This window comes from Patagioenas fasciata, chromosome 8 (genome assembly GCF_037038585.1).
Source record: "Patagioenas fasciata isolate bPatFas1 chromosome 8, bPatFas1.hap1, whole genome shotgun sequence".
In the NCBI taxonomy this organism is placed as follows: domain Eukaryota; kingdom Metazoa; phylum Chordata; class Aves; order Columbiformes; family Columbidae; genus Patagioenas; species Patagioenas fasciata.
The window spans coordinates 27,899,798-27,910,822 of NC_092527.1; the positions used below are offsets into that span (position 1 = coordinate 27,899,798).

Below are 11,025 nucleotides of genomic sequence, written 5' to 3' on the forward strand. Positions count from 1 at the left end.
AACACAAACCCCAAGGAAAAGCCAAAGCTGAAATCCAGACTTCCACCTCCTGATAACTATGGTTCTTCTTGGACTTTCTCTTAGTGCTGTGGATGGTGACATACTTGGTTCTCCTGGTTAGGTAGATGCTAAAACTTCCCTTCTGCCTATGGGTTTCATATATAGCATGAGAAAGGCTTGGAGGGATCAGAGGGTAAAGCAGTGGCAGGGGCTGCCTGTTCAGCTGTAGTAGTATAAGACAATACGATATTGCCTGTGAATTGATGGTGTCCTTGAGAAAACATCCCAGCAATGCAGAGGTCTGTGCCTGATGGCGTCATGGTTGGATGCTTGGGTGCTGCAGGTGATTTTTCACCTCCTTTTCTTAGCCCAAAGGCACTGAGGAACTTGATGGTAAAGTTACTGTCTGTCCTGGAGGAGAGAGGACCCTTGGCTTGGACCTTAGTGATCTGTCACCTTCCTACCCAGGCTTTCATAAAAGCCCTGGTATGAATGAGCTCGGTGCCAGGCTGCAGCCATCCCCACCATCCCTTGGGGTCCCTCGGGCAGAGCTGTGGTGCAAGCCATGCCTTTGGGCAATTTGATACCGATGGCACCTGCCTGACTCATCCTGATCACCTCCCAACCAGGGCACAGGTTGGGGCCCTGGTCTCTGTGTGCGCAGAGCCAAGGTGCCCTCCAGTGAGGTGCCGTGCTGGGTGCCAGGCGTAGGAGTGGGTCCCCCACTGCACTTCCGCCTGCCACATGTACAGGCTCCCCGATGCACTCATTAGCTGAGCTGGCTTGGCCGGATGCACTGCTAATTGCAGCTGGAGATCCCAGCCATCTCCGGCCCCTGTGCTGCGTGGGAGGGGGCCCTCCCTGGGCCAGGGCTGTGGGGGCCAGGTCCTCGCCCACCTGTGCCCATGCCCACCCTGCTCGCCCAGTGGCTGTCCGGCTGCTGGGCTGGGCAGAGGCAAAGAGGAGACCCAGTAGCCATAGAGGGAAGCATATGGACAGCCCTTTCCTGCAAGCGCTCACGCTCCCACCACCGAGCCCAGCCAGCTGGCTGCAGGGCTGGGGGAATTCAGCCCTGCCGCTGCACCGGCCCATCTGCACACCCAGCACTGAGTCACTGCGCTGTGCACAGGCAGCCGGACGCGCTGCCAGGGGTAGGACGGCGGCTGTTGTTCCCCCGGTGGGAACCCTTGGCTTTGAGGTCACTGTCAGAGACCAGGTCAGGCTGCAATATGCCATGTGCCACGCAGGCAGTGGCGCCGTCCCAAGCCTGAGAGCAGCGAAGGGTGGGGAGAGGGAGTGGGTCCATTGGAGTTCGCACACACATGGAAACTGTTCCTGATGACCATAAATCCGCTGCGCGAGTGTCTGGCACCCCCATCTGCCCTGCATGCTGGAGCCCTGCTCTGACGGGAGCAATGCCTGCAGATGGGGAAGGGGTGAGCGAAGCAAGGACGGGCAGGATGTGTCTGTCTGTACAGGATGTTCGCTATGGCCATGGGAGGGAGCGATGAAATCCCGGGCAGTTCAGTTGTGCGTGGGGAGAGACTCTCCCAGGAGATGTTGAGCTGGATCATGGCCTGCTGAAAGGCGGAGTGGAAATGGTGCCCTGCAGAAACCTCCCAGACAGTGTTGGCATAAACACCTGAAGCAGGTCTGAGGAGGGCATCCCCTCTACTGCCTTGTTCTTTCAGCTGTGATCATACCATGTTTTGAGGACTGTGGCATCTTCTGCTCTCTGTACCCTCCCTGCATTCAGCCTTCCGGGACCTCTAAGTCTGCTCTGATGCTCATTTTATCTGCAAATAAGGGGACAGATATAAAGTACCGAAACTCTGCTTGCTGTCACAGTGGGTTAAGGCATCTTTCCATTTTAGTGTACCATAAAAAAGCCCTCTGAAGAGCGTATGCTTGGACTCTCCATTGCATCAAAGCCGTGCTGCCAGCTAGCAGCTCTGGCATCCACCCGCCAGAGCTGCAGGACATGTGCAGACCCAGAGCAGGGCTCCTCCTCCCGCACTGAAGACCGGGGCAGAGACACACACTGTCTGGGACCAGCATCAGTGACTTATACTTGGAAGGATGGGCATGGCCACTGCCCACATCTCCCAGAGGCACCGTGCTAGTGACAGAGCTGCCCACCTTGGTGAAAGAGCCATCCTGGGGCTGTGAAGGAGGTGGGACAGCAAGACCCTTCCCAGGGTGGGTTGGTGCTCACTGGTGGAGAAGAGAGAAGTAGCATTATGGTGAAAAGCAGCACAAGAACAGGAAACAGCAAAGAAGCTGCATTTGTTTTCCAAGCCCTCTGATCTGGCAGCTCTGCTCGTTTCCTGTGGCCTCCATTGCCTGGACCCGTTAGGGAGAGGTGATGACAAAAGAGAGGTTTTGGCTGTTCCTCCATCTGCTCAGCTCACTGGGAAGGTGGAGGCTGCTGGCTGGGGACCAGCTTGTGAAGGGCAGGGGCAAGCAGGGGCCACTTCCCACATGCCACTTTCCCAGTGTCTGGGCAGGCTGTCCCCTTGGTACCACCCACACCCAGCAGTGATTCGTGTGGCTGCTGCTCCCACAGCAGGAATTTTACCTTAATGTCAGTGTTTGGCCTTTCTCCAGGTTAGAATAAAAGAGCAGAAGACACAGAGACAAAGAAGAGGGTCTGACCAAAGGGTGCAGTGGCTTGAAGTCTGGGAAGACGTGATGCTTATCAGAGGCTTGGTGGGTTGTGCTGCTAGTGCAGCTTGAAGAGACCCTGGGCTGTAGGGCAAATGGCTGATGCTCAGCCCAAACACGGAGGTTGTGGTGCTGCTGGCACAAGTAGATGAGGTTGCTCCTCTCTGAGCCCGTGGATACACACACATTATTAGTTTATTTGGGACTGGGAACAACTCTCCTGACTGTCCCCTCGTGGTGCTATTTGGGACTTACTGCAGAGCTGTTGCAAAACGTAATGTGGTTTCTGTTCCCTAACCATGAGTAGATATTCAGAGGGATGGACAAAAGCCAGCCTGAAATAAGCCCCCATAAATGCACAGGGTTCACAACACAGCCACAGCAGCAAGTCTTCTGCTCTACAGTGCTGCTCCTGCCCTGGCTAATGGAGCAATTGCCCTCCATTGCTGTGCCTGCTTCCTCTCCCTCCTTAACCAAAGCACACTGGGGTGCAGGACTAGCAGACTCTCATGTCATGCCTCAGCCACAGACCACTTGCTGGCAGAGAAAGCTGCCAGGAAGCTGTGAAGGTGGAAGGCAATGCAGGAAGGAGTGCTGTGAGAGGAGGTGTTTGCAGCCGTTAGAGCAGGAAGAAAGAGGATCAGCACAATGAAAGCAACAGGTGCCCAAGCAGAGGTGCCAGCAGCTTCAGGGGACTGGTGGTGGGCACCCGCAGTGACTGAGTCTAAGCAAGAAAGGAACTGGGCAATGTTGGCCAATTCTTTCACAGGCACAGGTCCCTGGATCAAAGAAAGTGTCTGTCCTCTCTTGCTGATGCTGCTGGCTCCTAGCAGCCCAGTCCACCTGAAGCCCCCTCATTTGGGACTAGAAGGAGCTTTGTTCCCTGCATGTCTCTCCTGGGCCCTTCATGCATTCACAGACCCTCTCAGCAGCGTCCTCTGTGGTGCTCAGGGTACACCCACAAATAGCCTCAGTATGGCAGCAAATGTTGTAGGAGTCTGCTCACGAAGTCCTCAGCTCTCCAGCACTTCCACTCGAGGAGGGTGCACATGCAAAATGGCAAACAGGTCATATTACTGAGGATGGGTATATGGAAGCTCAGGAGGACAGAATCAGCACCTGCTCCTGGAGCTGATCCTTCTGATATTAGCAAATTTTCCCTTTGGGGAGAGGGTCTGCTCCATTCTGCTTGTCACTGGACCTTGTGCAGGATTTGACTGAGAAAGCCTCAAGCTCCCACAGTCCAAGAAGCACATAAAACTCAGGGCTAATGTTAAAAGCGGCATCAGTCCAGCCTTGCTGAAGGAACAACCAGCCGTGGCTTGAACAGGATGTAAGGACCTCCGCAGGGAGAAAGCTTTGGATGCTGAGGATCTCTTTAATCTAGTGAAAAAGAAAGAAAAAGAACCACTGATTGGAAGCTGAAGCCAGACAAATTCAAGCTGAAAATGGAGTGGGATTGTTAACAGTGCAGATCTTTAACTGCTGGAACAAACTCCCTGGGAAGTGGCAGCTTCTCCGCCCTCCAAGCCCTCACAACCACAATCACTACTTTTCTGGAAGATGCTTTTGCCAAAAATGAGCCATCAGGCTCAACAGAAGGATAAAACAGCAAAGCTCTCTGACCTGTGCTGTACAGGAAGGCAGACTAGCCAGCCCTTATCTCCATATGGGTTGCTTGGACTGTGGAAAAACACAGATGAAGGTGCAGGAATGAAGCAATCTGTAATAGGCTGTTGAAACTTGAGTGTGCCTGAGGGACAGAAGAAGAGCTTGGGCAGCTTCAGAAGAGGGAAGAAGCAAGAGGAAGAGGAGTAGAGCAGGCAGCAGCCAACTTATGCTGCTGGTGACACAGGGACATAGAGCCATGCCCCGTAGCACCAGCTCATTTGACGGTGGGGTCAGCAGCCTGCTCATTTGAAGTTTGGCTGCCTCTGCCGGTTACAGCCCCCGGAAGACCAAAGAGCTACAGCTCAGTTACTCTGGTTTTCTGGTTATGGCAACATCTTCTCACACATGGTGAGTGTGGAGCTGAATAAACCCAGGAGGGCTGTAAAGCTGCTTTGCTGTCTCTATGAGAGAGCATGGGGATGTGCTCCTGTGCCCTTTCTGATGGCTCTAGAGACAAGACAGTCTGGTTAACAGGTCTGTCTGAGGGGCTGCCTAATCAGCCTTGTTTCCAAAAGCTGAAGTCTCTAAAAGCTCTTGCAAGGATATAACATGTGCAAAGATATCAAGTGTGACCCTCTGGACTCTCCCCATCTAGTGGGAAGCCTGTGGTTCTCCACTGGCCCCATGGTGCTCAGAAGATGTGGCTGGCCTGAGCTCTGCACGTCAGCTCACTTGAGACAAGCACCCTTCCTGCCCATAAATCAGGCTTCTGGTCAGGAGACCTCCTGAGGCGCAGGATGGCTTTGTCTTCAGGTGCTCCTTGCCTGCAGTGGCTGCATTGCTTAGTGGGTTTGCAAAGTAATTAAAGCAAGAAAGCTCTCTTGATTCCCAGGGGACTAATAGCAGACCAGATTCCTGTCTGTTATTTCTCCTCTGCCACTACAGCTGTATCGCTGGCTCAGCCCTCACAACAGGAGCCCTCTGTGACTTCAAAAGCCAAATCCTTTCTGCGGTTGCACTGGTCAGAGCCATGCCTATCACTGGGGCTGCCTCTGCTGAGATGCCCAGCATGGTGCTGCAAAGCCAGCACTCGCCTTTGCAAGGGGCATGTGGGCACTGCCAGCCTGGGGCCACACTGGCACAGGGGTTGCCATATGGGAGGGCGTGCCAGTTGCAGCCAGGGCTCTGGGGAGAAGTCACTGATTGGTGGAAAACCCATCTCAGTTGCAGTACAGCTAGATTTCAAAAGCGACTGCTTTCCAGGCTGGTCACTGTTTGAACGGGAGCCAACAGCTGCAGACGCCCAGCAGTCCTGCTGTGACTTTAACTGGGGTTCACTCATGCCGGTGGTAGGAGCAGCCCTGGAGCACCACCCCAACTGCGGGAAGTGCCTGTGCTGCACCCAGTGGGTTTGTTTCCATCGTGCTAGGTGTGTTAATTCATCATCCAAATGCTCAGTGTCACCAGCTCCTGGTAATTTATTGCGAGTAACATGATTTTGGCCCCTGCTGCTGCAAGCGGTCTTGCAATGATGCGAAAAGCTGCAGCTGTCTTCAGTGCTTCCCTGCAGTAAGCTGAAGAGCTTGAGTGTCTTGAGGCCTTGAGACCAGCACTGAGTGTCTCCTTTTCCAGCCCCGGGTCGTTTTTCTGGCCCTCCTTTGAACTCTCTCTGGTATTTCCACATCCTTCTTGAAACAGAAACTGTGGAGCTAGTCTCACCAGCAAGGCAAGGTAAAATCACTGCTTTCCCCTTGCCTCCTGCAGATGCTGGAGGAACAGGTCAGTCCCCGCAGTGTCCTGAGGGCATTGCTTGTGTCAAAATAATTTGCACTCAACAGTGTTCAACTCATGTCTTGCAGAACAGCTCACCCTGCAACACTGCTGACTGCCTTACCCATCTCATGGCATCTGCACAGTTTTTATCAGAAAAACTGTGTACCCTTAGCTGGATCAGAAGCAGGGGAGCAGGGTTTGCCAGAGCACCCTTGTGAAGAGTGTGTGCTGAGACATTAAATCTGGCAGCAACTGAGGCAGGTCACAGGCTAGGCAGGTCCCCACATTTCAAACTTTGCTGCTGCTGGGCCTTGAGAGCGGAGGGACGCCGGCATCCAAGCACCAAACCCCCAGGGACCACACTGCCCGGAGGGGCAGGTGCTCAGCCAGGGGCTGGAGCTGCCTGTGCCAGAACAAGGCCATTGCAAGCCCCCTGCGAAACAGCTCTTGAGACCCATATGGAAATTTTCAGGTTGGCCACAAAGTCTCTGGCCTCTCTTGCTCCCATAACTTGTGAGCAAAAGCAGCATCTCGTCAATGGAAATGCAGAGAGGAGGCAAGAAACCCCAAGGGGGCTGCTAGAAAGACCTAAGAGCCTGAGCTGACAGGTAGCTTGGCGCACCAAACTAATTTATTTTTAACTGTGGGGCTAAACACTGCAATCTGTGCTCACGTTTGGCCTCACTGTAAACTCCAGTAATTACTCATTTAATGACACCTGCTAATCAGCATGGCTCTCCTGGGAGCCAGCAGTGTGCCTGGCACTGCTTCTCCTGCCTGCTGTGAGCCCCAGCCAGGTGGGCTGTCACAGCTTCCCGCAGCTGGGGAAGACTGGCACAGCCCTGCAGCATGGTGCCAACAGGGATGTACCCAGGGTGTGGGACAGCACCGCCAGCCAGCAGGGACAGGGATGGTGGCACGCACCACAGAGATCGCACAGGTCTGCAGTATTGAGCAACTGAAATTCATCCTCCCTGGGAGCTTCAGCCTCATGAGCTGAGCCTCCTCCGTGTGCACGAGTCTCTCCCTTCACCCCAGTGTCTCCTCTGAAGCCTGGGGTTTGCAGGGGAAGCAGTTGCCAGGCTGGTAGGGCACAAAGCCCTGTGATTTTGGCTGGGAGCAACATGAGGAGGGCAGGAGACAGATTTTTCTCCAGCGCTGTGGTGAAAGCTTACCCAGAAAGTGGGAAGTGGGTGTGGATCTCCCTTTGGCGGAGAGGATGAGGCTGGCAGTCCAGTCTGGCCAGTGGCTATTCACCTTGTGCCAGTTGCTGCTGCAGCACTGCCCTGTGTTTCATCTGCTGGCCTCTTTATTCAAAATGCATGAGAACTGTGTGCTGTGTGAGGGCTTCCCACCCACAGGATGGATACCTGTACCTGTATGAGTGATCTGTGCTTCCATGTGCCATATTGCCAATGGGCTGAGGGGGTCATCCAGTTGCCTTGGGGCACATGGTCCCTCTGGGGCAGCCAGTCTGGGTTGCACAGAGGGGTTTATCCAGAGCACTCTTGTGTGTAAAGGTGCCCCAGCACCCAGGCAGTGCCCAGTGTACCTGCAGGCAGCACCCAGAGAAGCAATGTGAGAGGCTCCTGCACCACCCAGGGTGCCCAGAGTAGTGGTGGGGCCAGAGCCCTGTCCTGCACAACAGCAGGCAAGCGCCTGAGCCTGCCCTGTCCCTTCCCACAACCCTGCTTCATTTACCGCACACCTCCCAGCTTCTGCAGCGGATGGGGGGGGGCCCTGCCGGCAGCAGCCTCCGTCACCTCACAGCCTCGCCTCCCTCCCCAGGGCTGGGGGCCCATCCTGTGTGCCGAGTGAGACCATGCCCTGCAGGAAAAAGCAGTGTGTGGTGATGTAATTAAAGGCTGCATCATTAATGCATATGTGCAGGGGCTGCACGTTTCCTAAGTTTTTTCAGTGCTTGGCTTCGCTGTGCTATGTTCATGGGTGCTTAACTCCACAGGAGGCTTTAAAAGCAGGAGAAATATGTCTGGGAAGTGGAGCACCCTCAGTAGTCACCAAAGCCAGCGTGCCACAAACAAAGCTGAAGAGCACAGAAGAGTTCTGGTGTGCTCCAGTCCTGTTGTGTACAGAGTGAGGTGGAGGGTGACTGCCTGCTCCAGAGACATCACTGTCCCATGTGTCTCAGCTAGAGCTGGTGCATAGGTCTGTGACATAGCTACATGTGGGTCCATGGGAACATGTGAGGGCACCTACACTTCTCCCCACACTGTGCAGTCCAGCCAAAAGCTGAGCTTCTTTAGAGAATATTGGTGTCTCTCAGTGTGGACAGAGCAATGTATTCCTCCCTTAATTTCTTTCCTGGAAACAGCAACACCATTTTGGCTTGGAGTGCACAAAGCAAGCTCACCCCAAGGCAGACATCTGGCACGCAACATTTTCACCCCATTTCACAGCCGGAATTTTGCTAGGCTGTAGGCAGGGAAGCCAGCCTCTTCTGCCTGCTCCCCATGTGAGTTGTGGGGACCGTTGTGCTGCTGACTGTCTCCTCTGCTCCCCAGGACTACTGGCTGTCCCTGCTCTACAAGCGCCTCATTGGTCCCAAGGTCCTGGCAATCCACGTGGCTGGTCTCCAGAGGAAACCCCGGCCTGGCAGGGTTATTCGTGACAAGCTCCGCATTTATGCCCACTGTACCAGCTACCACAAGTAAGTGGAGCAAGGGAGGCTGCAGGCTGCAGGGAGGGAGATAAACAGGACCCCCAGGAGATGGGGACCACCGAGGACATGCTGGGGAAGGAGCCCAGGGTTTGGCTCTGGCAAGGTAGTTTGGCTTCCCAGGGGACTCGGTTGGGTGCTGCTCTGGCTGCTGTGGTGGTGGAGAGAGCGCACGGGAATGGCAATGCCTCCGATGAAAGTCACGGCAAGACGGTGCCTGGGAACGGGGCCGGCCAGGGCCAGTGCCGTGGCTGCCGGGCAGCCCAGGCAGCAGAGATCAAGGGAGTGGATTTCACACGAGAGGCCCCGGTCGGTCGGGTTACCCGCCGGGCCGCACTGCCGGGGAGCCCGGCCTGGTTATTGTTTCGCTGATAAGGTCTTTGAAAGCACCCCAGCGAGCCGGAGCCGCGGGGGGGGAAGGGGGGGGGGGGGGGAGGGAGGGGGGGCGGCCACCTCCTCTGCAGACACAAGTTGCTATTGTGGAGGAGGAGAGTCTGTTTCTTTACACAGTCCAGATGCTTTCAACATGCCTCCAGCTTGGTAGGAAACCTTGTCCAGTAACTGACAGGTGCAAAGTGCTTTATAGCCTTTGTTTGGGGCTGCCTGATTAAGCAGGGACAGAGGATCAGTGTCTGGACCTGTCAGTTAGGTGCCCGGGACAGTGGGGGCAGATGCCACTTGCACACAGAGCTCCCCTCCATTCTCAGCCTTCTCCTTGGGAGGCCCTGGGGGTTTACCTTGGGACTGCCACCCCCCCCAGCTCCAGACACTGGCAGAGTACCCCCTGGAGCCGTGCCACCCCTGGCTGAGGAGGGGAGGGGAAGACTGGAAAAGGGTCATTGCAGAGCTGGGCTTTGTGACGAGGAGTCACAGAATCACAGAATGTTAGGGACTGGAAGTGGCATTTTCCTGTGGAAGTGCAACCAGGATGGTAATGTCCCCTCCAGATGGCTGCACAAGGACAGTTCTTGCAGAGACCCCCTCATCCATCATCTTGGAGATGATGTCCCTGTGGCATGTGACAATGCACACCTCAGCTCCTGCTCCCCCCTTTGCAGCCACAACTATGTCCGAGGGTCCATCACCCTTTACATCATCAACCTGCATCGCTCTCGGAAGAAAATCAAGCTGGCGGGGACACTGCGGGATAAGATCGTCCACCAATACCTGCTGCAGCCCTACGGCAAGGATGGGCTCCACTCCAAGTAAGTGTGATGCTGGTGTCTGGGGCTGCCACCACCACCCTCTCCTCAATCCCACCTCTCCTGGTCCCACAGGTCAGTCCAGCTCAATGGGCAGCCACTGGCCATGGTGGACGATGGGACCCTCCCTGAACTAAAGCCTCGGCCACTGCGGGCCGGCCGCACTCTGGTCATCCCCCCACTGACCATGAGCTTCTACGTGGTGAAGAATGTGAATGCGCTGGCCTGCCGGTACCGATAGCCCGTGGCCCAGAATGGACCCACCGGCCCCGCTCCTACCCCCACACACTCCCCAGGACACGCTGCCTCCTCTGCAGCCCACACAGCTTCGCAGCAGGACCATGTCGGGCAGGCACTGTGCCATGCTCTCGTTCTCGTGTCCTGGATGCTCTCTGGCTTGACGCCCTCTCCCACCCTGTTACCACAGAGCTCCGCTTAGGCCTGACCACGATCCAACCAGAGTGGTGCAACGGAAAATTTGCAGGGCCTGCCACCATCTGTTACACACTGTGAGAAGCACCCAGCGTCCACCGCCCACAGGTTGCTGGGGAGGGCTGGGGTGCTGAGCCCTGATGTAGCCTGGGATGGACGCCTTCCCCAGCCCTCCTAGTCCTGCTACTCTGCAGGGTGACCCCTCTAGCAGCCGGGTCCCCCCTTCCTCTGCACCTTCCCGGGCGGCGGGCAGTGCTGCCGGTGCAGCAAGCGCATGGAAGCAGCTCCCTCTGCTGCCGCCGGCCGCCGCCAGCGCGGCCGGGACCGGCGCGGGGATACTGCGGGTAGGGCGGGCCGGGAGAAGGGGCGCCGGGGTCCGCGCAGGGGTCCGCCCCGGGCGGGCAGGCGGGGCTCGAGGGTCCGCGGCTGGAAATGTTGATAATTAAATTATACGGCGGGAAGCGACGGCCGCCGGGCCGTGTGTCCTGCCCGGGAGAGGGGCGGTATCACGGGCAGGAGCAGCCGGGACGCGCCGAAGCGCCACCGGCGGTGTAATAAAGTTGGGATGTCAACCGCAGCGGCGTCTTCTGTCCCTCACGGGCCGGGGTCTGGCCGGGAGCGGGGCAGGAGCGGCACCAGGAGCGCGGCAGCAGCGGGCGGGACCGG

At 56.4% G+C, this 11,025-nt stretch overlaps 1 protein-coding gene across 2 annotated transcripts in view; it reads left to right on the plus strand.

Annotated features, from left to right (window-relative positions):
- Positions 1–10,936, plus strand: part of HPSE2 (heparanase 2 (inactive)) — a 111,255-nt gene extending 100,319 nt beyond the window's left edge. For both annotated transcript variants that reach the window (XM_065842838.2, XM_065842839.2), the window contains 3 exons: positions 8,571–8,716; positions 9,784–9,930; positions 10,003–10,936. In XM_065842838.2, the coding sequence (XP_065698910.1) occupies positions 8,571–8,716; positions 9,784–9,930; positions 10,003–10,168 (459 nt within the window). In that variant the 3' untranslated portion in view covers positions 10,169–10,936. The remainder of the gene's footprint in view (positions 1–8,570; positions 8,717–9,783; positions 9,931–10,002) is intronic.
- The last annotated feature ends 89 nt before the right edge of the window (positions 10,937–11,025 follow it).